This window comes from Melospiza georgiana, chromosome 4 (genome assembly GCF_028018845.1).
Source record: "Melospiza georgiana isolate bMelGeo1 chromosome 4, bMelGeo1.pri, whole genome shotgun sequence".
Taxonomy (NCBI): Eukaryota; Metazoa; Chordata; class Aves; order Passeriformes; family Passerellidae; genus Melospiza; species Melospiza georgiana.
In genome coordinates, this window is record NC_080433.1 from 10,878,746 (window position 1) to 10,905,781 (window position 27,036).

At 40.3% G+C, this 27,036-nt stretch overlaps 1 protein-coding gene across 1 annotated transcript in view; it reads right to left on the minus strand.

The window, feature by feature from the left end:
• The window catches only part of CACNA1C (calcium voltage-gated channel subunit alpha1 C), a 409,374-nt gene that overhangs the window by 168,525 nt on the left and 213,813 nt on the right, over window positions 1-27,036 (minus strand). The window contains exons 4-5 of the mRNA XM_058021914.1: window positions 21,424-21,563; window positions 14,393-14,532 (exon numbers count right to left, since the gene is read on the minus strand). Of these exons, the coding sequence (XP_057877897.1) occupies window positions 14,393-14,532; window positions 21,424-21,563 (280 nt within the window). The remainder of the gene's footprint in view (window positions 1-14,392; window positions 14,533-21,423; window positions 21,564-27,036) is intronic.

A 27,036-nucleotide genomic window follows, 5' to 3' on the forward strand; every position in this document is an offset into this window, starting at 1 on the left:
ATCATATTAGTAGTTCAGTTTACTCAGTCTACTCTTCCATTGGTTTTTCAGGGATATATTTTGCCCACACCATGGGGTGCCGGAACCAGGGCTATGAGCAGGCACAATCTCATAACAATGACCTCCTAGAAGTGAGCAGGAATAAAAGGGAAAGGAGAGGGCCATCCCTCCTCTGCTTTCCTATGCACAAAAAATACACATTTTCTTACTTAAGGCATTGCCAGGGGTGTGGGAAGCAATTCTTTTTCTGCTAATACAGTTCAGAAGAAAACTACTACTTTGTGCAAGCAAGGAAGAAGCAGGGGAGGATTTGTGACTCAGCACAGGGCCTGAGTCAGATCACTTCTGGGAACCACTCTGAAGTGGTGGAGCTGATGCACCATCCCCAGCCACAAGCAAGGTCTACTCACAAATCACATTTATTTCTGACAATGCACTGAGAGACTGCCACTACAGTTCTATTTCCAAAGCACAAGCAATATAACCAGTAATATTCCCCAAAGTGGATGTTTATCACTTAATAAATGTAGACATTGGCTAAGAAAATTGAAAAATATTAAATATTCATAAATATGAAAGGTTTTATAGCAATATCAAAGGAAGCCTGGAAAACAATAGACAGTTTTAGCACAAAAAGATCCACAGCCATGGCAAGATATCTTAGATAAGTACATCTACAATGATTTGTGAGAAAAAATATTGAGGACTCTCTTCACCAATGTTGCAAAGGGAAATCGTATCATACAGTTCATTTAAGGACAACTGTACAATAGCAGTTTGGGAAGGTATTTGGGGAGGTCTTTTTCTGTCTTGATGGATTCTCAAAATGTTAGTGGCAGATTGCTAGATAAAGTAAATTCTGTGGGTGTAGCCCAGCATTCTTGGGGCTGCAGATGTCATTTATATTTCAAGAATAATAGGGAAGGTCTTGGAATAGTAAGGAAAGACAAAACACAGGACAGAAAACTAGTTGATGTAAAAAGAAATAAGAAAGAAAAATTTTAAGCTGCAGGGTGACTACTTTTGAGTAGGCAATGCCTTTTAAACATATACAAGCACTCAATTCAAAACCATGTGCTGTAAAAAAATAGAAAAAAGAAAGTTTTGGCATCTGCTCATGATGTTCTTATTCATGCATTTTCAAACCATGTCTTCATTGACTTCTCAAACCCAAATAGTTACACACAAGGGGCTTTGTGCAAATGGGCATGTGGATGTGAACACAATTGCTTTATGTTTGCCAGGTCTTGCAATACCACCCTTGCCTCATTCTTTGAGGTGAGAAAGGATCAGCAGAACAAAACCAAAAGCCACAACAAAACCCCAGCTCTTCATTTTGGATCCTTTTCTCTTGGGAAGAAATTCAGCTACAGCATCCTCTGCCTGCCAGAGTGACCTGACTGAGGCAGACAATGCAGCCTGTCCTGAGCAGGGTGGCCACACAGCCCCAGCTTGAGGAGGATGCTTGGACAAATGTACACATGGCTTGGGCTCCTGGACTCTGCTGGAAGAGACCTCAACTACCACTCACAGAAACATCCCTCTCTCCTCCTGGGGGGCTTTAACATTTTTTAGTAGTCTTTTGTATGTAAGTGTCCACTTTCTTATAAAGTTTCTTGATGACTAAAAAGATTTTCTTCATCTTTCCAGAGCCAACATAAGAGATAGCTCCTGTAAGTACAGCCTCACTCTCTAACCATTTGATTTTAGCTCAGTTCAGTTGAGGATGAGATCCTCAGGCAGGCAAGATCTTCAGGCTTTAAATGTAAAACAATCAAACCCAAAAATGGTGTGGTGTCCCTCTCATGCAGCTACCTGAATATAGAGGAAGAGCATGGAGAGAAAAGCAGCAACTGAGTGCCTACAGAAAAGTCCACATTACGGAAAAAAGGCCATCTTGAGCAAAACCAAAACGAAGTTCAGTGAGCAAACTCCAAAGCTGCTCTGAACAAAGACCACAGTGTGCTGCCAAGTAGTCTTACCCAGAGTGGGGAGGTTGAGGTCAAATGCTCTCTGCCAGACAGAGACTTCTGAAGATGGAATAAAGTTAAGGCAGGTAAAGGCCTTCAGGAGCCCTGGCAGTTCCTAGGCCAGCAAGCATCAGCTGTCACTATTTCCCAGGAAACAGCTTTGATTTTCTGCTGACAGAATGACCATGGACTGAGAAAATCGTTTATGGGGTCACTGTAAAGGTTTTACCTGTTCTTAACCACTCTGAAGAACCACAGGAAGAATTTTTCTTGGCTCCTCTTCCTACAGAGCTATCCAAACCCAAAGACAGTCTGGCCAGGACTGCTCCAGTTCTCAGTGAATGACCCATCATATTTCTATTTTTTAAAATTTCTTCATATGCAAGAACAGCTGTGATAGGAAACAATATTTACAGGGGGAAATTTTGGTCTATTCCCATGACACTGGATTCAGTCAGAAAACTTGGGTAGGAACATGTCAACATGATGTTCTGTCTTTAGTCTGGTCAGGTGAGCATAAAAACAAAATCCAAGCCAAGAGTTAAACAACCTCTGAACTGAGATAATGGTGGAAAAGCCTTGTTTCAGGATGTCAAGTGCTGTTGTATGCAGCTCTGAAAAAACTGTGCTAACACATGTCCTAAGGAAATAGTTTTGCAAAAAGGAGCTTGGAAAACCTGGAAGTGCTAAAGCCTCATGGTAGCAGAAATGGGCTCAAAGCAATTGGGTCTCAATCACTTGAGTTGAAGATTAATGACATTTGGGTTACAAACACCTTTATAAAATTGTTAACATTTCTACAGTTTATTGACAGAATTCCTCAGCTAAGTGGTCATTAGCCTCCTTTATCTATTATAAATAATATAGAGTATTTTATTTGTTTGATGTCCTTCCCCAGATGTTGTAACTCATCACTTGTGAACAGGTTTAGAAAAGGCAAAAGCTTAAAAGTTAACAAATGTTAACAGGGATTCTGTAAATGTAGAAGTCCAGCTGGGGATAATAAGATTACAGCTTTTTACTATGTGGAGAAAAATATATTGATGAAAGAAATTGATCTTCTTGCAGGTTAAATGCTCCAGCAAACAATAAGTGGCTTACTAAGTTTACTTACAAGTGGCTTTACTTTTGGCTGCACAAAGTTTGAACTTCTCATGATAAAAGGATTACAACAAAATATTGGATAAAATCTAAAACTTTGTCTTTAGATGACTGTGAAGAAGTACAGCACTGAATATGACAAATAATAGGTTATATAACCCTGGAGAGGAAAATTGACCCAAGCTCTCAAGGTAGGATAGTGCTTAATGAGCACAGATGGGACTGAGCTCTGGAGAGACACAGTGTGGCATTTTCAAGTCACTGTCATAGAGGGTTTCTAGGAGAATTTTGAGAATCTAACAATAGAAATCTACCTGATCAGATAATTAAAAATCTGATGCAAACCCCACAATGTGTGATCATTGTTGTGTTACTGTCTTGATGCACATGTGGGATTTGTTTTCTCTTCCTAAAAAATTGAAAAGAGACACGGCCAGACAAATCTGAGCAACTCTGACTCTCAGTTTTAAGAAGAAAGAGTGGATTTAGGGACTTATCAACTTAGTGGGTAATCAGTCCCCTCTCAGAATACCTAAAACTCCAACTTTCTTTTTCTTCCACATTAGTGAGACTGTTGCTTTTGATTTTTATGAACCTGATTAGACTTAAAACTCTTCTTGCACACATCAGATAATAAAATGCTTTGGGGAAAAAAAAAAGCTTCCTGACATAATAAGCAAAACGTCCTTTAGCTCACTAGGCAGCCCCAGTATGTTTGGACAGAAAAATTAATGGTTGCCATTTTAACAAAGTTGTATTTTTCAGAAGAAAGAATGGCTCTTTATTGGTGTTTGCTTTCTTTGCAACTCCCTCTACAACTTGCACAGTTCAAAGGCTTTTTGTACAGATTGTGTGCTGCTAGAATGCACTGGAATTAAACATTTATTTTTTTAAATTTCCTTTTCCATATAATAAGCTGTCAAGGGGGAATCATAAGGCTCTCCTGCTGCAATGTGATCAGCTAAATAAAATTCTTAACAGATAAAAAAATCTACAAATATAAATCTGAGAGTAATCTGACTTCCTCCAAAGTAAATTTTTAAAGTGAAATAATCTCAGCACTGGAATATGAAAAGCAATAGGTGGGCTAAAGACTTGAGTTTAAATTTTCAGCTATATTGTGAGGGGAAGGGTCAGACTCAATGCTAAATTCTTTCATTGGGTGCTGTTCATCTTAAAAACCAAAACTGTTAGATTTAGAACAGGTCTTTGTAAAGCCTGTGTTTATTCATACCTGGATGTATCGATTTGACTTTTGATCAAGCCATCAAACCTGATTAAAAGGAACTTTATCTGTTGGTAATTTTCAGTACAAATAAAAGCCAATGTACAACAACAACAACCTTCAAGAAAATGCCAATTGCAGAAAAGTCCTGAACAACTTATTGCAGGGAAAAAAAACCCCAACCAATCACCAAATACAACAACCAATGCAAAAAAAAAAAAAAAAAAGAAAAAAAAAAAAAAAGAAATGTCAGACAGGCTGCTAGCTTAATGTGTGAGCAATAATAGAAAATAATCACCCCTAAGAGATTATACTTCTAAGATGTATAGCATTTGATATGCCCCAGTTCTCACACCACTGCCTCAGCCCTCTACAAGGAGGGGCTGTGGTTGAAAGATGAGATGCATGAAGAAAGTTTAGAGAGGATGTTTTGTAATCTTGTAAAGAAATTGAATTTCTATAGCCATTTCCACTGCTAAAGAAAACACCACTTACTAAGGCCTATGGAAAGAAGTGACGAAAATAGAGTTTTTATAATTTCTTCTATTTCTTTTATCCCGTGAGCTACATTCTGTCAAAAATGCTTCTGATGTAAAACTGTTGAGCAGCTTTAGCAGTACAGAAATTGAAAAAAAGATTCTTTGCAGAGGGTTAGCAGATGTTTTCTGAATTGTGATTGATGTGGCAGGGCAAACCAGCAGAAGATAATCGAAAACTGAAAAAAATAAAAGGCATAGCTACTCAACTCATAAAAAATAGTTGCAACAAAGCGCAAAACACATATGGGATAAGTTATTGTTACATGTGTTAAACAGGAATTGGATTTGCTTCTGGAAAAAAGGGAGATTAAGAAAGATGTCTGATCTCCTTCCCTTTTCCTTGGCACAAGGAAAGCTTAGATAAAAAGTTAAAAGACTGGGCAAGTTAGGTGGGCTCTCATTTTAATACTTTCCCATGATCAGAACAGCAAATTTGTTCCACCAGTGAACATCTTAAGCATTGAGAAGTTTATTAGTTGTTAGCACCAGCCAACATGCTTGTGCTCTCATCTAGCACAGCAATAGCAAGCAGACACAATGAAGGCAGTACCTAATTTCAGAGAAATCTACATTAAAGAGAAGAGAGAGGTTCTCCTATAGATTTGTGTAGACATTGAAACTTAAAAATATTATTCCCTCATCTCTGCCTGTACTTAATTCATTATTTGGTGGGTTTTTGTTGGTTTTTTTTTCCCTACTATAGCACTTGAACAAGATGCAACATTATTATAAATTCAGACTATCACTGAAAAAAAAATATTGGCAGGCTTAAAATGCATTCACTGGTTGAGAGGACTATCTGACTGGTCTGCTGCTGTGTGCTTTGCTGATATTTTAATAGTGCTCTGTGAAAATCACAAGGACCACAGGCATCCAACAAGGCCTTTCGAAGGTTTGGACAGAGAGAAGTAATTCAATTGATGCCTAGAGTCATGGAAAATCCATGTACCATCTTGTGTCCTGAGCAAAACCTATGAACTCTCCTGTGTCCCACTTTTGAGTTGACTGCTACCCAGTGGGTGTGTGCCAGTCACATCCTTGGGACAGAATGAGAAAGAGAAAGCTAAAAAGTCCCATCAGGGCAGAAACACATTAACAGACACAGAGTAACTAGAGAAAATGAGCAAAGGACATCAAATCATGGCTTACAAGATCTTAAATTAATAAGCAATGCAAAATTCAGCCAACTGAAATCAAAGTATGTAATGACATTTGTTGTAAGCTTGGGACATCACCAGATACAGTAGAGGTATCATCTGGGAGAGAACATAAGAAACACCCAAAGCAGATCATGCCCTTCCTACTTTGATGTGGAACAGCCAAATCTTCCCTCCCCAATGTGGTGAGAGCAGCAGCCAGAAATTACAAGTGAGCAACTGGGAACCCAACGTGTTCCTGTTTGTACCAGTTAGCTACAACCTGTACAGATACAATGCAAACTGTTCTGAGGAGACAGCAGATGGCATTCTTATATTTTCAGATGCTTCAGGACAAGCATCTTAGTGACATGGCCTCCCTTTCAGACCTGTGCCCTACACACAATCTGAATAACTCTGGGCATTGCTTGAAGAATGTAAAAAGGGTACTAGAAATGTCTGATCCATCCAGAGCCCTTCTGGAAATTCTCTTACTAAGCCAAGAGAGATTTTCTACTATCTCCCTGTCTGTTCCTTGATGTCAGCATGCAGTTTGTTTTCTTCTTTTGAAAGGGGCTGCCTACACCCTGATGTGGTCCCATATTATGATATTGGGATTTTTTCTGTTGTGAAGACATGCTGAATAATCATGCCAGCATGCACAGTAACTCGTAAGATAAAAGCTGAGGCAGCTATTGGGTAGATTTGTAGTCAGTGTTATTTTTAAAAGAGCTGCATAGACAAGATCAAATAAATATTTCCCTGTTTTCATTGGCATTCCTTAAATATCAGGGAAATCTTTATGAAGCAACAATGTGCCCCTGTGAGTAATCATCCTTAGCAAGATGAACCCCTCTTTGCTACTGCTACACAGACTTAGCTTCTTCTGCCATAAATTACATAATTTTGCAGGCTGTACCTCTCAGGGAAGCAGGCTTTGATTCCTGGTTGTGTAATTCCTACTCACAGGGATGATCCTTACCTAAGGGAGATGCTAGGCTGGAATCAAATTACTCCCTTGAGTAACAGTGACCTAAGTAAATAAAGGACTTGCAAGCATGTGTAGAGCTTGCAGTTAACCACGAAGAAACAAGCCTAATGAGGACATTTAGTTCAGACTGTTCTATCCTTTCTAATCCACTCCCTCCCCATTTGTAATGAAAGCAAAACAAATTGGCCACTTGAGATTAAAAACGGCGAGGCAAGGACATGGGAAAGGTGGTGCAACTTGTCCTCTCATGGTTCTGTGTGTGCTGGAGAGGTGGCACAGAGGGTTAAGAAGTCTTGCTCAAGAATGAAGGAGAACTTCAGGGATCTGCCTGAGAGCACGTTTGCTACAGCTTCTGGACCTCAAGAGAAGAGGAAGTTTTTTTGGCAAAAACTGACATTATTTATTGTAACAACAGCAAAATTTAAGGCAGAACTAATATTTGGAAGCCAAATTTTGCCTAAACGTATATGTGATGAAATTCTCTGTGTTGTCAAGGACCTTTATCTTGTAGGTTTGGTGGCAGTAAGCTGCTAAGTATAGTTTCCTCCTTATACATCTTACTGTATTCTTTATTTCCTAAACACAGACCTTTCACACTTGGGGAGCTCTGATCAGGCCACTGTCCTCCCACTGAAGGCAAGCCACAATCCTGCCCTGGTGTGTGGGCCATAGCACAACCTCAGGAGGGCAGATTTAAGTCCCTTGCTCCCCCACTGACAGTGAATAAATGCAAATCACATGCAAGACACACCTGTCAACTGTACATTGCTAGAAGCATATACATTTTAAAAGTCCGTTCCAAAAGCATACACATGTTAAAAATCAATTTTAAAAGTGGACTTCCTTACACCAGTTAGCATTTCCTAAAGACTTAATGCCTGCTATTCAACATACAGAAACAGTCAATGGCTCAACATTTCTTTGTCATATTCCAAGACCACACAGTTATCAAAAGAGATGCCACTTTGGGTTCCTTGAATCCTCTGTGTTTGTTACCTCAATTACATTATTTCCTCAACTCTGTGTCATGGTGTTAATTTTCTCTCACAGAACAGAAAATAATGAGAAATTACAGTTGAAAAGTTTGATTGGGCACTGAAAAAAAAAAGAATCCTGAATGCAAACCAGATAATTGCATTGGACGTGCTTTGTTTCAACAGCTGCAAAATGGAATAATTGCAATGGGTTTAGTGTGCTGTCTCAGTGGCTGGGAAGGAGGAGGGCAATCCCAGGCCACACAATCAAGAGCCTAGGATGGACTAGGGTGAATGGCACCACTGCACATTTAGATAGAGAGAGAGAGGGGGAGAGCTGACAACATCTAGGGCTACTCTAGGTCCTGTTGTCCCTCCAGCAAAGTGGTTTGGCAAACCCCAGTTGGAATCACGCTACAGCTGAGAATATTGTGCTTTCCTTGGGAAAGAACATCTCAGGGTAGTTAAGCATCCCCATTTTGATTTCCCTGCTTTACACAGCCCAGGCAGAATGGAAGGCTCCAGAGGCAGAGTGCCTGCAGCAGGAGCTGGGCCCTCTGCATGGTGCTTGATCCTTCCTAACTGGTCCAGCCTTCTACACACACCAAGCAAAGAGGCTCTGAGGATGTCTCAACTACAAACAAGTTCAATTTGGCTTCTAGGATAATTCAGGTGTATAAGGATTATGCAAGATAGAAAATGTTGAAGCTGTTCCCCCCAGTTAAGTACACTCCCTCTAAATCAGGTGTAGTGGAAGGCAAAGTCTCTGCTATAGTATCAGTTTCTAGCTCACAGCATTAAAGCTGCTCTTCTTATGGGTAACAAGCATCAAAGACCCATTTTACTATAAATCATTCAATAGCAAATTCCAAGTCCTGGAATTAAAGATGAGATAGAGCAGTTTCTTAGTCTTACATTAGAAAGATGACCATGGTGGTTCTGAAATGCCTCCGCTGTCTTAAACTCTGTAAGCTACTCTGTATTTTGCTACAAATGTTCCCCCATATTTTTCTTTCAGGGGGAAGTATCACTGAATTATGAGCCCATACAGACAGAATTCCCCTGTGATTTCAAATTATTAGATTAGAACATATCCCTTGAAAAGGGGGAGAAAAAATATTGCCAGTCTTAGTGTTAGGAACAGTCACCATTGGAAAATACAGACTATAACCTCAATATCTTGTAAGTATTTGAAAGCTTTTGCTCTTACTTCTCCACAAAAACCTGATTGTGATTTAGCACACACATATATTTAGGCAGTCCCACACACAAAAACACCTAGACAGGAAAAAATCCAGTCCTATCACACTTGTGATTTCCTTGCTTCATCTACATACAATAATATAGCAAATTAACAATAAAGACAACTGGGTGACTTTGCCAATCCAGCATCTCTCAAATGAGCAAAACCTTTCCTCTCCCCATAGAGCTCTCAGGGTGTATTTTACTTCTCATCTTCACCACATTGCCATATGTGGTGAATGTGGCATTATGGACCTGGATGGCTCAGATCTACCAGGACATTGCAAGGAAAGGTAGAATACTTTCCTACCTGTTGCAAACCTCAAAGAAATATTTTTATATATGCCAGAGACTTTGGGATAAGAGAATTTTCTCTGTGGCAATGAGAAAACTCTGCAATAAATATGGGGTAGAGAACACTGCTGAGACTGAGAAAGCATTGTAGATTTTAATAGAGCATTTCAGGGCAGATTACTAATTGCAATGAGACAGACCAAAATCTAAAAATGTCTAAATTTTTCATCCACCTTGTCTGAATGTGCCCAATTTTCTCATTAACTCAGAGTAACCATGGACTGAAATATAAGCATCATTTTGAAAAAGTATGTGTTCTATTTAATTATTTAAATACACATAAATGTAGTCATCTCTAGGCATTCACACATGAAAATTCTGGTCTTATTTAATTCAAAAATGTTCTCTGCCAGTTACATGCTGCTGTGTCACTAACAGAAGGACATTGCATTGTCATGGGGAGGGTTTGGCTTAGGTCCTTTTGCTCATCCCTCTCTTTCCCTGTTACACAATTGCTGCATCTCCAGCAGACCATGAAAGCACTGGTGCTAGAGAGGTACCTACACTGCCTTTGAGTAACTCTCCTGCTACAAGACTCCAGTAAAGCTTGAACACATCACAAGCTTAGCACAAGCTTAGCTTTCTGTGGTTGAAAAAAAAAAAAAAAAAAAAAAAGAGACACATCATGGCAAATTTTTGTTCCAGTGGAACAGTCAAGTTTCCTCTCTAGCTTCATTAAGAGTAGCAGGGTCTTCTGTCCACATAAATCTGTGTTGTCAGCAGAGGATCTTGTTCAAAACACAAATATGGAGCACAGCAGCTACTCAAAAATCATGAGTTCCAAATTGTCTAGGAGAGCTTATCAATTAAGTCTGGCAAATATCAGATAGGCAATAACCAGTGGCAAAAATGCAATTACATTAAGATGAAGTACAACATAAAGAGAATGAACAGAATGTATGAGGTGGTATAATTGAGCAGCACGAATAAAGGTGATAGAAATGGAATTTTATAAATTAAAAGGGCATGAGGTAGCATGCGTAGGAGTAACTTATTGCCCTTTCCAATAGTCAGGAGTGATTTTCCTCTTTAATTGGATCATGCTTCTTCATTGCCCAATTGGATGTTTCTTTTTGCCCTCCTGAAGCACAGAATGTTTAAAACAGGTTTTAAAATATGTAATAACATAAAACCAAGAGAGGAGAGTAATCAACAGAAAACTCATAGCACAACAGGGCAGACTAGATTGTGTCCCTAGAAAGCTTTACAATACTTTACACTCCTGCCAAAGGAGATACTGGGTAAGTTTCCAAGACACTAAAGTGATTAAGTTTTGGTAGACATGCTGATTTTGCACTTTTCTACTTATGTCCATCAAGGGAATTGTTTTCCTTCTCTCTCCTTTCTCAAACCACTCTATTGATCTTAATGCCACACATCAAGACAGGTGCTCTAAAGCACGTGTGAAGTTTTCCTTACAAGGAGACTGCTTTGGTACTCTAGCAGTAAAGTTTTTTCAGCAACCAAAATAAAGTGTGCACTGCAAGAACTGTGTTAATATGGCAGTAACAGAAGAGCTGAACAGTGAAATCTGGCCTGTGTATCAACGATATCGAGTTCTTAGATCTCATTTTCAAAAGTGACTTTACTACAATGAAACCAAAATAATCCGTGTGCTTTGCAAAATAATCACCATTCATCTACATACTAATGCCAGGCTAGAAGGACCCAGTGTGGACCATTTTTCCAGAGGCAGTAGGACTTAAAAAATGTTGTAGGGGGAAAAAAAAAAGTTTTCTTAATTAGCTCAAACTCTATTCTGTACACAAAGCAATGGCCAGCAGTGGGATGACAGCTGTGGGAAGTATCTAATCTACTGCTCTGCTATACACCTCACACATAAGAACTGTACCTCTGACTCCAAAAAAAGTTTTCTGGAAAAGAATTCAAACTATTTTAAAAAAGAATCTAACACAAAACCCCCTCAAACCAAAATCAATCGATCCCTGTGGAGTTTCTTGGAAATGTGTAAATACTTAACACTATTTTTTTTTTAAGTTATACTGGGAATCCAAACACTTGGAATTCAGTTCCTTTGAAGGCTTCTCCTGTGATGGCACAGTTATTTTCTGTGACATGGATAAAAAAAGTCTGTCCTATCTTCTGAACAAAATGTCTTGTTTTCTTCCTTATGACAAGTGGTCTTGTGAATGTCCACATAACCACAAAGCATAAAAGTGTCATCTGTTCTCTTAAAAATTATGAAATTTTGATGTGCCCACAACCATCATCCAGATGTAGTCTTCAGGCTTTGTTGAACTCATGATTTCAAACCATTTTGATTTTAGGAGGCACTAACATAATCTGGGGCCTTGGACAGTTTGATCCTAACAGAGATTGTCAAAGGTACCTTTTTGTTTGTCTGCCCATGGGTGAGCCAGCTTTGCTTGCACATGAACCACTTACTGCACAGACAGGCCCCCATTTCTTGGTTGAGATATTCACTGGCAAGAGACAGCAAGAGACAGCCAAGTCCAGGAATGTAGCATGCATGGAACTTAGGAAAAGGGACTGTGAACTCTTAATATCCTCTATCCATCTATCTGAAGCTGTTGGATTGTTGTGTTGACCTAAATCTAGCACTGATAGCCAATAGGAGACATAAATAATTAGAAGCCACTTTTAGAAGTGTTAAATTTTTAACTTTTGTTTCCAGCTCTCAATCTGCAAAATGCAGACACCAGTGATTTACTTCAGAGGAAAATTAATATGTCTTTCCCACACCTCAAACCAAACTTATTGGAAACTTTCTATATGCTGAGACAGGCCTTTAAATGCATGAACCTGAATACAAAACATGTCCCTCTTAAATTGGATTATTTCCTATGGATTGAGCCAGAGAAAAAAATCCCCGTAAACTTGTGACTCAGAAAAAATTATTCCATGCTGCAAGCCAACCTCTCCACCTCAGACAAGCTATTTCCCAAGAGCAATTCTAATGAGTATAAGATTTGAATGCAAAAATTCACCACGTGTTTCAAAAATTTGTTTTATAGGAATCATTGTGCTTTACACACTTTTTTTCCAAATAGTGGTAGTTAGATCTGGACCTCAAGCCAAGCAGCAGATGTTGGAATTTCCATGCAGAAGGCAGTTGCCAGTGACCCAGAGCATTCCCTCTTACTAAAGAGCTGCTGCTTCCATACAGAGTCTGTTAAGTGAGAAGGAATTGCAGCGTATGTTACATTCATGTAATTTTAGGACAAATCTGTGCTGGCTTTTTTTCCTTACAGGGGGAAAGCCTTCTGCATTTTGGAAGGGCAAGGAAGCAAAAAAGCATATCTTTATAAATGGCAAAGCACTGCAAGTGCAATGTTGGTAACTCACCCACTGGTGTTTATGATGCCTCAGGGACAGAACTTGGATGGGACCTGAGACTTGACTTCTAAACCTCTGCACTAAACTTATGTAAGAATGTAATCCTGTAATGTGCTATTTACAGTTCGCTTAGGCAATCTTATCTAAAAGGCCTCATGAGAAAAGTTATGCTCTAATACATATGGATGCGATAACATCTATTCTAGGCTAATCAACAGGCATTTGTACAATTAAAAAATGCCCAGTCAAGATTGAGGATGCATTAGCTACAGATCTCAGTAGACTTTTTAAAGCCATGCTGGCCCCCAAGAAGCCTGGTTTAGCAAATATCCTTAGTCAGAACCAGAAAGATTAATAGTGGATATCTTCTCAGATGAAGTTGATGGTTTGCTTGCTTCACACTGCATTTTATTGCCTAGACCAAGCGTTTGGTAGTCTGCACCAGGCTCCCTGGCTCTGTTCTGGTACAAATTAAATACTCCTTGATGAGAAAACTCACAAATGGACGGTTAGTCTATGCTGGGATTGAAACTGGACATGAACTATGTCAGGCTTGGTTCCCTCAGCTTCCTCAAGCCCACCAACAGCTCTGAGCAAACAGCCAAGCTCAGTCTGTATCAGTACAACTGATATCACAGAGTTTATGGCAACTCAACACAAGGTTTTTGCATGACTAAGGTTAGAAGTACTTTAAGATACCAGTCTAACAAGATCCTCAAATAAAAATAAACAAAGTGCTTCCTACAGCTCTTCTAGAGAAGATTAACTCATTTTCTGCTCACTACATCTCTCTTTGCTATAATCGTGGAAGCCAGTGACAGTTTTCAATCACCTCTCTGTCCATAAGGTAAACAGGTCGCATCCATAACAAACTCTAAAGCCAAATGATATCATTTTCCCACATTGTTATGTCCATATTCCACCTCCACAATGGAACTCCCAGTCTTAGTTACTCATAGCTTCATTGCAAACAAGAAAAAGGATAAAAAAGTATTAAAGGCTGCTTGAGGACTTTCTCAGAGGCATTACAAATAATTTAAGCAAATCAGACTAACAGAGAAGGTAGCATGTCATTGTCCTATATTCTGTTGCTTCTAAACTGTTCCCAGTTCTCTTGATCTGAACATCACATACAAAGAAGAAAATTCAATTTTAATGAAAAAGTTCCTTTCCCTCCAAAAGCAACACACATGACCATACAGAATTTCCATCAAAGTCAAGAATTTATAATACCAAACTTCACCATTTAAAAGATTTCATGCTTGACATCACAAACCCCCTGGATCTTCCCCTTCCATTATTTAAAAAGGTTGCACAATCAGACTTGACATACCATGAGTCTTCCATTGATTTTCAGCTCTGCTTTGGTCATCCTTTGATTAATGTCACGCTTATCACAAATACGTACATTTGAAAAAAGTCTTCCCCCACACACCAAAAATAATCTGTATCATGCTCTGTCTCCAAAACTGTTACAAAAATTAGCCCTGCTGCATGTCACACCACAGATACAGCTGAGAAGAAAACAGTGGTATTACTTACTGGGAACTCCAGACACCAGCCGTAGTGGACGTAATACTCGGAAAGCCCGCAGTGCTTTAACATCGAATCCGGCACCTTTTCCTCCTATTGAATTCCCCCCATCTGCTTTGGTTGCTTGTTCTAAAATTGCACTAAAAAGCCTGCAAAAAGAAAGAGGAAACAATCTGTAGGCAGGCAGCAAGGCTTGGGCTAAACAGGAACAGAGATCATCACCATCATCTCACCCAAGCTATCTCACAGACCTGTGAAGGGTGTCACACCTCTCTCTGACATTCCCATATGGTGGAGGAGAGACAGACTCTTCCCATATGCAACAGCCTATTGGGGGTGTCTATACCATTTGCAAAACACTTGTTTCTGGAGCAGACATAAACATGACAAAAAGCTCCTCCTTCATGCTCCTCCATGGCTCCTTGCAGCCAGCTATGGGCTGCCAACACTTTGCTGTCTTTATTAACCAACAATCCACCTTGGAGAAGAAAATCATCACCCTTAATTAAGCCAATCATTCATTATCTGCCACCCATTTTACAAAGAATTAAGATTCACCAATGGCACTGCAGGTGGAACTTGGTCTAAACTTGAAGACCCTTCAAGGGGCAAGTTTTTAGTTAGAGTGCATGCTCATACTGTGTGCTTCTGGATCCATTTGTAAATCCCCTGATGCACTGGCTAAGGAGAGTGCAAAACTGTAGTAGTCTTATTATTAGAATGTTTTATTATTCCAGCCTTAATGTTTTATCTTGGCTAATAGGAGTAGATGCTTTAAGGAGAAGATGTCTCGCTCAGAATGCATTTAAAAAGGCAGAGCAAGAAAGAAAAAGGCAATGTTCTTCTGCAAAAAACCTGAAGGCTCACCCTATCTGTTAATAAGAACTTGATTTAATAAATTAGCTTTCAGGAAGCAGCTTCCATTTTTCTGGTAAAACATTTGGGGGAGAACTGATTCCTCATGAATTTGCTAATGATATTGCTTTCAGCCTTGAAATCCTCAGCTTGAACCCAGCCAAATTCAGTAGAGGTTAAAAGCTGTTCCAGCCTAAATGGATGTTTGGAGCTCTGTAAATAAGGCTTGCTTGGGAGTGGCAGAGACCCTTTGGTCTGTTGGGTGCCATGGAGGTACCACAGACAACTTGAAAGAAACTTCCTGAGATGAGAGAACCAGTCCAGATGGAGAGCCTAGACACAGCAATGGTTTCTCTCACAGACTTTGGAGTCTGTGGTGCCCTTGTCAGGGTCTCATCCATATCCTGACTGGCACATTCCACAGAGAGCCCCCAGACCGTGGGTCAAGCAGACACTGAGCTGGCTGATGGCTTAACAAGCAGCTCCAATGCCTGCAGCCTGCAGATAAATCTTACTGATAGGGTCACAAACACAGGGAGCTTGCCCTGGATATTAAAATGAAGATACATTTACTGAAACATCTAAACCAACAGATTCCCCCAGCACTAAATCCACACAAAAACATGGATTAGGGAACCGCAAATGCGAAATTCCTTTCTTAAGAAGGTTTTTGGTTTGCTTTTTTTTTTTTTTAATTCATATTGAGAGTCTTATAAAACTTGTCAGCTGTGACTGAGGAACTCCTAACTTGATCTATTCAAAGCATCAACTTGAAGCACTGGAGAAAGATTTAACAACTAGGTAACGAGTAAGGGAAAAACTGTGTGTGAGGAGGTTGGATGCTGAGTTTGTAGGTGTTGCAGAAGCAGGATACAGAGAAGAAAAAAGCAGAGCCTCTGAGAAATACTGCATTGACTACAGACATCACAGAGAGAGACAAACAAAGGTTGATGCAAAGAATGTGAATTATTGGAATATATGCATTTCTTAAGCTGTGTACACAAATTATACAGTTGCAATTATCTGCTGGTCTTCATAATAGAAACACTGTAGGTCAAATTTGGCCTAATGCGTTTTCAGTAAGTGACTGATTAAGCTCTAGCAATGTGCTCTGTTTCACATTCAAACATTTCTATCTTTCTAGTCCACAGAATTCCCACAATAGGTGATGACTGACATACCTGTACAACAGACCCAGTCTCCTGGGATCCTCTAAAGGAAAAGTAATTTACTGCAAAAAGGTTTCTAATACTATTTTTCAGCTCCAAGACTAGGAATCTCAAGGAGCTCTGAGTCAGCAATTGTGCAAAACAGGGGGTCCATTTTCCTGCTCCCCATTTTCACTGTCCCCATGTTTTCCCAAAGAGCAGCTCTTGGCACTGGGCACTGAGGCTGTTTGTGCTGCCACTTGTACAGTGCACAAACCAGACTACTCTAGAAATCTGCTGCCCAAGCAATGCCCTCAATTAGTTCAGGACGAGCAGAAACAACCAGTAGGACAGCTCACTCCTCTGGAGCTAGAGCCTGCCTTCCCAGGCTAGTGCAGCTCCACTGCAGGCCAGCTGGCCTTATTTTTGTGCTCCAGCACTGGCATGTTAAATGTGCTCTTTTGAAGTACCCACAGTCATCTGCTTTTGCACTTCAGGAATAATTTGCAGTAATTCCTGCTGCTCCTAATTTTAAAACCTACATTTAAACTTGAATTGCATTACTCCTGCTAATCCTGCTTTAATGCATTTACTCCATGCTTTATATTTCGCCTGTACTAATCCTGCTTTTTCCTAATGCATTACAACTTCTTATTTCTCCCATTTATTTCACTCTGCCTTCTGTATTAGGGTCTAGCCTGTGCTCAGTGTGGCCTACTGAATCTCTACTCCACTCTTCAAGTTTATAGAATATCCTGTAAATTTTTCTTCTTTGTCCTCAGCACCTCCCTCAATCAGGCATGGGCAGACATCCATGATGTACAGGTACCTAATGCTCTTTGGGTTATCAGCTAATTGTTTTCTGAGACTAAAACAGCTGGACAGATGTTAAACTACTGATACAAAAGATGAGGCCAGAGCCTCATCTATCTTATATAGGAAATCCTGCTCTTTGAAGAAAACATTTTGGGAAAGTTTTCAATAGGTATGGTGGTGGAGTGAGGTGCAGTTCTTTACCAGTAGGTGAATTAGCATGCTCCAAGCATAGGGTGACAGAGAAATAAGAGTTTGGGTGGTAAAAAAAAAAGCAAGAGGGCTAATATCTTGTAGCCTCTGGAAATCTCAACATTAAACTTCCCCCTCCACCAAAAACCAGATATCAACCTTTTTTACTTCTACCTAATTACTTTCTGCCAGTGTAAATTCACACCCCATTTTCATTTGGGTATTATATTTTCCACTGATAAAGCACAATTAACATCACCTTAATTTCTGGCTTTCATTTGTGACATGACTATACCCTAACTAAATTCATCTGACAGACATGAACTATTATGGCAGAAAACCAAACTTTTATCACATGCATGTATAGATATGCTCCTTGCTTTGTTTGGATTTTTTAAAATTTACATGTGAAGTAAGAAGCTAGCTTCACTGGGGTTTTTTTTCGTGTATTTTTCTATTTCCCTTTTGACATTTGATATATCAAAAGGGTTTTCACTTTTCTAGATGACCCCAACAGCAGCATGATAAGGTTGTAACCTGCTCTTCATCTCTTCCTCGGTGGGGAGTACACTGTGATTTTTATAGCATAAAAAAAGAACTTGTCATATAGAAAGAAAACAGAGGCCTTGGTATTTCTAAGGCAAAAAATCAGCAGAAAAACATAGCTGAAGAAAAATCCTCTTAGGTATAAAAAAAAAGAGTAAAGCACAAAGGTTTTTTCCACAGTGTTTTACAGTTCACCTGTGATTTGTGAATGTGAAAATGTTTGGATCTTCCCTCTAGAAACTCACCACAGGTCTTCAGTAAGACAGAAACTGAGACCACATTTTCCAGTCTGCTCTGACTTCAGATTTTGTCCAAATGTCTTCACTGCTTCCCTTCCCAAGTAAGACTATAACAGTGACTTTCAAATTACACCACCTTTTTCTCTGGCAGTAGCTACAGGTCCTTGGAGAATGACTGTGCTTGGCAGACAAACCACAACACTGCCAGGAAAGACAGATATTCTTCCCTCACAATATTGTCAAGCTGGTCTTCTCTCAAGAGAAAGGGGCATGACTGTGATATCTGAAAGTTTTAGTGTTTTCATAAAGAGGAACAGCAAAAATGAAGGAACTGGGAGACAATTTGCCTAATCATTAGTGCTTGTGGGTTGTGCCTCATTGAGTGGCTTAGGGGTCTGGTTTTTACTATTAATTAATAATGTTGGTAGAGCTTCTGATTGATACCCTCACACAGACATTCTTCAAAGCATCATTTAAAGTGTTGCTATAGCAAGGTCAGAGGCTATTTAAAGAGAAGTCAGATTCAAACTCTGAAAGACCTAGCTGATGAATAAACAGGTCTCCCACACTTCAAGAATGATAAGTTGCTTCAAGCCTACAGTCTGAAATGTATCCTTTCACCAGAAAACAGAGCAGCTGTGTTCAGTGCTTCCCTGTGCTGCTGTTGCATATTCCTATGGCCTTGTGAGAACCACTGACTCTAAAATCCCTTTGGATACCAGGGGATCTATCTTCAGAAGGCAGGGGAAAGTATATAGACACATTGTTATAAACATTTTTCATAGCAACTGTGACTCTCTTCTAAAATTTATACCTGTTCCTTCACATGTCCATTTTCCACTTACTCTACTGACTAGTTCATGTTAAGGTAAAGGAAGCCAGATGTGCTATTTATTTATTCAAGTTATATGTGGTGAACTGATGAACTGAGTATAGGTGGATTTGAAAGATCTAAAATCTTTTTTTTTTCCTCCTTTAACTTGCAACAGTACTCGAAGAAGTGCTTCCCACCTAGCCAATGCTTTGTAGCATCTTTGAAAATTAGAGATGATTGGTAAGGCAGAGCAAACAGAAATGGCAATTACCACAGTCACACCATCCTTTGCCCCACACACCAAATAAATCTCTCTGCCCCAGTGTTCAAATAACTCAGCTTTCTCCAATAGCTCCATCAATAGGTAGAAAAAGGCACCACAAGGAAATGTTATCAGCACTTGCTTTCTTCCTCTTTCCTCTCTCTTTTCCAAATTTATTTTAAACCTTTTCCTTGGGGCTTCCTTCCTGGCAAAATATTCAAATACACTGAAGTTTAAACACAGTGTCACTGAGGGATTTCAGACAGCCCCTAGGAAAAGAAGACAGGGCAGGAGAGGAACAGATGGTATCACCAAGTAGATTTTGCAGAGGGGCTGTGGAGAGGAAAAGCAGCACATCAGCCTAGGCTGTGGTACTGTACCAGTGAGTTTAAACAGATAAACATCAAAGGAACCCATCTGGCCTTGAAGTGGAATCTGTCACTTGAGATTGTTGCTATTTAACAGAGACCTTGGGGTCTTGGCCATGTTTATTATACTCATGTAATCCTTCCCGGGTTACATTTTTTTCTTCCCCATCTACTGACTAAGAGCTGCTGGAGGCAAAAGCAGATAGAGGAGCTGAGAGCTGCAGCTTGTGTCATTGGCAAGGGAATTAATTTCAGCCTGAATATCATCTTGCTGATTAACTGCCCTCGTAGGAAAATTGAAAAGGACTGTACTTAAACTAGATATAATGCTGCTCTATGATTTCTGGAGTCCTGCTGTCTCACATCCAATGGAAAAAGAGGAGGCAATGTGTCCTCTCTTCAAAATGCCTCTTTCTCATAAAAATGAAAAGGGAATAATCACATTCACAGGAGTTTTGTTCTTCAATCTTTCTTCCACTTAGGCAGCAATTTCCAAACAGGTGAGATATCTGAGGGCATTCAAAGGTAAAACCAGTGATGGAATTGGACATCATTACCAGGGGAGGGCGTGGGGATTTTCCACTTTTCAGGTATTGACATGCTAAGGGATCCTCTGTCTGTCGGTAGGAACAAAGGAGAAGCACAATGGACCTTGCTGTAAGGAGAAGCTCTATGCCCACGTGGAGCAGAGAGGTCTTGAGACTAAGAATAGGCTTCAGCCTGCTCTCCCTCCCCCTCACTGGGAATTCTCCTTCCACCCACTCTTATCCATGATGATGGGAAGTGGGAGGCATTGGGAAGCACACAGCTCTTTGCTGATTAAATATTTTGGGGCCAGCACAAAAATGGTCAGGAAGGCGGATTGGTGTGGGGCAGAAATTGTGAGGGGGTTTTGATGACTAGGAGTGTCCCTTTTGACATTTTCCCTAGGAGTTGATGCAGGGTTTCCTTGGGAAAGAGGTGAAAAGACTACAGGTATTTGTGGGCGATGAAACTCTCTAACAATGGAGTGGTGGGAGGATGGGACAAATTATTCAGGCAAAGAAATACTTGTTCCCTTTGTATTCAGAGGTAGTTTATCCTTCACCTCTTCCCTTCAACAACCACAATTCCAACTCCTTGCTTATCTCTAACCCTTAGGCAGAAAAAGCAGAAGATGCATTATTTTGGTTTTACTCAAATAAATTAAATGCCAAACTTGAAAAACATGAAAAGAAATAAGAGAATTAGAAAGGTTGCAGCTCAAAGTGGTAATTTGATCTACAATAGTAAAACTAGTCTTTAAAGAAGTTAAAAGATTAAAAAGGTCAAAATCAAAAGTGTCGAAATCACCAGCTGAGCAGTGCAATTGAACTGAGGAGCTAATTTTTGTTTGTAAGTAGGAAAATCTATGATTTAAATTTTTCTTCCATCTTCCAGAATGAGAAACATCAGCAAAAGTTCACAAGATGGCAGAATTCATCTGTCACCAAACTCCTAATCTTAATTAAGGGATTACCTATATATTATTTTTTAAAATTCATACAGATTTAAAAACAAATGCATTTTCTTGCAGTTAAGCACATTCAGGCAACTGACTTTATCTAAGAGCTTTGGACTGCTTTCTCTTCTTACCTCTAGCTCCCAAAGAGCAGTTTCATTTCCCTGTCTTGCAAACCTTAAATGGGTGTTTGCCAGAGGAGCAGGATGGACAGCAATGTCTAACATCACCCACGTGTAACAAAGCATAGAGCCACTCTCATGGTCCCAAAGGTTGCCAGTATCCCCATGTGGACAGTGTTGAAAAACAAACTTGGTACTCACCCTACTACCACAATTATAAAATCTAGTAAATTCCAGCCATTGCGGAGGTAAGCGTTGGGGTGAAAGAGAAGTCCGTATGCTATTACTTTTAAAAATGCTTCCACTGTAAAAATTATGAGAAAGAGATATTCCACTCGTTCCTGGGGAAGACAAGAGAACAAGAGAGACACTGGTTAGTGTGAGTGACAAATCACAAATCAGGATGTTTTCTTCTGTCCTAGTCCACCCCTGCTGCCACCAGGGTACACCTCTCACTCAGCTTGCTGGCCAGAGGGCTTTGCTCCTCAGCCTTGCATGGCCTGCAGCCACTCTGACAGTACAAGGGGCAGTAAATTTTAGTTACATTCTGAAATTTGCTGCCCTTTTCTTGGCAGAGACTGACCCCTGAACTGGCTTGTGCAAAGCAGGAAGGGAGAGGGTCAGCAGGAGGTTCCCAGGGCAGATATTGTCAGCCATCAATAATGAGCTGCATCCAGCCCTTTTCTAGCTCTGGAGAGGAAATATTGCTGCATGCAATACTGTGGAGAGAGATGGGGAAAATTAAATGAGCCCACCTGAGACTGATATGTATGTCAAACTGAGCTTTCTTTGGGATTCCCTTTTCTGCTGCTGGGGAATAAGTAGGCTGAATATTGGTGATAAGTGATTCACAGATCAGGCTGACTAACACTAGAGGCTTTTAGTCATTCTGTCAGAATTGTATATATCCCTGCAAAATGCAGGCTGCAATTAAGCATATCCAAACAAAGGCACTTCCAGTTACAGTAGAGCCTGATTTGGGACAAGAAAGCAGGCTTTTGGAGTCAGTACAGAGGCTCCCCAACTCTCATCCTCAGGGCTTTTAGCCCCAGTGTGGAATAAGGATAGCAGTATTGCAGAAATGGTAAGGATCTCCACCTAAGTAGGAGGGAAACTGCAGCATTAGGTAATCACTACACAAGTGCTGCGTGGCAAGCTGAGTGGGAGATAAGTACATGAAAACTAAATGACAGCAAAAGGAGACCAAGTCCCTACAAGGTTAAACTACAAAGTCATTAGAAGTTCACACTAAAGAAATAAAATCCGAGATAAATACAAATTAAAACATCCTAGGCATTCCTGACATATCTTAAAGGATACCCAGAACAACAGTCACTATATTTTTTTTCTGCTCTAAATTGCAACTGCCCTGTTTCTCTGTCCAGCTGAATGCATATATGACATTTTCATATTATACAGCAATAGAGAATGAGCAGGATTACAAAAAAATTAGTTCCATCATTTGACAGCTGCCCATTGGAATATCTTCAATTCAGCTCTGGGTAATTAACAGCTCACAAGAAGCCTGCAGATCCAAAAAAAACCACCTATTGCTAGTTCATCTGCATGTTTACATTAATGTGATATTTTAAAAGACTGAGAAACTCCATCTGACAGTAGCAGGCACATGTTTGTGCTTTAAAATATTGCTGGTTTGCCTCAGACAATGCTTTCCCAATGCCTGCAGTATCCCCCAGTGCTTAGTACAAGGAATGCCTAAAAAAAGAAAAAAGTGTCATTCTGCAGTTATCTGATCCAGTAGTAAAGCTTTTGAACACACCCACAGCAAAGGATTTGTCTGTCGTTGTCCCACATGGAGACACAGCAGCACACCAAGGATTTCCCTTCCCTTGAACTCAGAAAAGGAAACAACAGCACACAATACTATATTCCCAGCTCTACAAATAGTAAGTGCTTGCAACCAGGAGTCCAACCAGGGGCTTGAGCACAGGAAAGAGCCCCATGATGGCTCCGTGAAAGGACTGACATAGTGGTCCTTCTCCTTCCACTACAGCTGAGAGCTGAACGAGTACTGATACACAAATCACAGGCAAACAATGATCCATCTCCAGGCACACATTTGTAAAGCAGGACCAGCTGTTGCAGAGTCTCTCAAAAAAAAAACCAAAAAGAAATGCAAAATGAACACACTGATGGGAATTCTATGTGGTCTTCCAACTGCCCTGCCCCTTTGTGCTGCCACATGGCTCTACCAACACGGCCCAAGGCCCAACCCCACACAGCTCATGGGAGCTCTGCCTCATGGAGCAATGCCCCATGTCTGCAAGGACAAGATAAAGCCTGTGTAGAGATTGAAGAAAGATGAAAATGGGCTCTGAGGGGGAAAAACCTGCCCTGAACTGAGGATGGGAATAGGGAGTGCTGTGCCTGAGATGGACGTGCCCTTGTTAGTGCCAAATGAACACCTTTGAGGATGGAAACAAAGATTTCTCTTGTGGTAACCCAAAGTTAGCCTCTCTCACTCCCTGTTTCAACCAGGGCCTTTGCACAGTTGTGGGCAAGCTCTTTTTCACCTCTCACAAAAAGAGCCAAAGTACTCCTCATCCTGCCTTTGAGGCTGCCCTGCACACTCAGTTCATCTCCCCCATAAACACACCCAGGATCATGACAAAGTGCTGCAGGCCCTAAAACCTCCTTTAGTAGCCGCAGCTGAGATGGCACAAGGGATGTGGAGGAGCCCACCCACTCATTCAGAGCTCCAGGGCCATTAGAATCAGGTGGGCAGAGCAGGTGAAGTGGAGGGCCCGAGGCTGACCCTGTGCCCAGCAATTTAACAGCAGACATTGTCACTGGCCCCCAGGGACAAACGTTGCTGCCAGCTCTGTCTGGCTTTGTGCTGCACAGCCACAGCACTCTGCAGGCCAGCACAGCCTTTCCACTCCATGAATTTCACTGAAATACCTGTGCTAGTGCCAGCAAAAGGAGTCCATGAAAGAAAACACTTGGAAAAATTTTGGAACAACTTTTTTTTTTTTTTTTAATTAACTACTATTTTAAAAATTATTTAGTGCTGTACAGAGCAGACAATATATCAATAACTAGCATGTTCCATTTGGCTGGGTTTAGGAGCCTCATACCTTTTCTATCTCTGAAGATGCCCATGGGAATACAGACACTTTTTGTTATTGTAATAAATGCTGCTTGTTGAACCATGTTATGGGGGTAATAATATGCCAAAGTATTGCACACACATGCATACATATACATCTATACATTGATATATAAATATATGCAACTATAAGCTGTTTGAATAAATTCCTTACAGTTCTTCAGCTAAGGTGGAAAGATCCATAAAAAAATAAAATTATATAAAAGGTTCTGAAATTACCATAAGATACAGAATGTTGAGCTGAAGATAGGTTTTATGATCCTCTGCACTTAAATTAATGATTTTTGGGTGTAAAACTGAAGGAAAAATACTGCTGAGATTAAACAGTGCAGCTGCTCCAAAAAGCCATTTCAGAAAGCCACTCCTGCTCAGACTCAAGAAGAATTTGAAAAGCCTACTAAATAATTTGTGTCCCCTTTTCTTCCTATACTATAAAACCAAAGAGCCTTTATGAACAGAGCATAACTCAGTAATGACATAACACAAACTGAGCTCCCCAGAATGTGAACTGCAGCCCCAATTCTGATGCCACCTTGCCCAGAGAGGGCAGAGATGTGACTCAGCCCCTCCCCGCCTCAGGTTAGAAGTGACAGGACTGTCTCTCACCCTCAACAGCCACAAAACAAAGAATTTGTCTCTGCTAAATGGGCATCTGCACTTTTGATTGCTCATTTGAAGCTTTGCTCTCACAGATGAGGTAGACCACAGTCCAGTGTTTCAATGTCCCAAGAGACGCAGCCCTGCAAAGTATCCATCATCCCAACTCCTCTGAGAAGCTAATTTGGTACAATTTTAGAAGAAGCCAAGCTAGAAAAATATTGGTATTTCTGTCTGAGAGAGTTCCCTGCTGACAGGGAGGGAGGGAGCTGAGCACTACATTTGTGGGACTGAAAGGAGATAGCAACAGCATTGCCCCTTGGAACACTAATCCAAACTACAGCATCAAAAGAGAGGAACCTTTGGACCTGTAAGAAAGAAGGAACAGAAATTTTTTATTTGTCTCTTAGAAATGGGAACTATGGTCATGTGGTTGAGGCACATGAAGCATACTGCAGGCTGTGGTTGAGGCACATGAAGCATGCTTCATGCAGAAAGCAGGAGCTTCCTCCTTGGACAATAGGGACATAAATGTTTTGAAAACCAAAGGAAAAATGCTAACAAAATATAACTGGAAGAAGAGGAAGGATAAAGCTTTAGAAAGTGGAACAGTCCCTGGAGCACACATGTTCTGGAGCTGGTTCTACCCCTGCATGACTTTGTTTTGGGGCTTTTTTGTAGATCTAGGTCGTGAGTATCAGCTACCCCAGCTGATACATAAGCCAGCACTAACACTGCCAAGAAGCAACCTGTACATCATCTTACTCATAACAAAGAAACAAATATTAACTTACTGTAAAGGCTGTAAAACATATTACCCAAAGAGGATTACTGTATTATGTACGAAACCCCTCTAATCCCATGTGTCTTCCAAAGAAGTCATAGGTTTTGTTTTGTTTATAATTTTTAAACTGTAGCTAATGTCATCTTGGGTTCATAAAAGGAGCCTGAAAACAGGAAATCCAAGGAAATGACTCTAGGGTGTCATAAGGCTTGTCTCCTGTCAGAAAGTGAGTAGACCAGTGCTGTTTCTGAGAAATGGTCATCAGAATGATTCACCATATCTTGATCCCAGCTCTCTAAACTCCATCCATCCAGCAGCACTGCTTGGTTATAACATTTTCATTGCAAGAAAGATTAAATCACAATCAGGTTCTCGCATTTCATACATGCCAGTTAAAAGAGCTTACAATCTAAAATTCAGTCACTAAATGTTTTCTCAGACTTCGCTGTCTCTCTCTCCTTGCATTCTGACCACCTTGCTACAAACCATGTTTCAAAAACTCCAGTTTATATGTTTGAAGTAATGAGTCACAAGCACTGTGCAGTTAGAACCTTTATGGGGCTGCCTGTTTGACCTCAGCTACATCTGAGCCTGCATTATTATTCCCTAAAGCTTCCTTAAACATAAGAGAATACATCTCTTCAGTCATGCAAATAGCAGACAGCCAAGGAAAACAGCAGTATTTTAAGGGCCTCTGTCATATAGGATGTTTTGGCAATGCTTATGGAAATAGGCTCTGAAAGATATGAATCAGAGTGGAAGCACTCAGACCTTCCCCTAGTAGGGAAAACAATCTTTTCTGATGGTCAGGAAGGAGACTGAGCTGCAGTGCTGGGAAGGATGGCCCAGAGACTGCATGAGAAAATGGATTACAGGTTACCATCACATCTGGGATATGGACATCCTCACTGTGTCAATATGCTAACCAGGAGATTACTGCTAACATGAATAAGTGTGACCTTCAGTGAGGAAGAGCCACATGTGTGCACTCAGAGGATCAATTCAATAAAGAAGTTTTTAAGACAGGTTTGTTGACGTTGACAGTGAGTTACTTCTGAGTATATTTAGTTACTCAGAAGATGTTTTCAGCTAAGTATGCATGAAAATATACAAGCACATGAGGGAATAAAACTTAAAAGACAGAAAGACAGAATGTTTGGTTTTTTTTTTTTAATTTCTCCTTAAAACTACTGCCACTGCAGAAACAAGTGGTCATATCCATTTAATAGAGAGAAAGGGATGATAAGATATACTGCTGAATATAACCCCATTTGCTGCTATTTCTGGTCCTGAAACAAAGCAT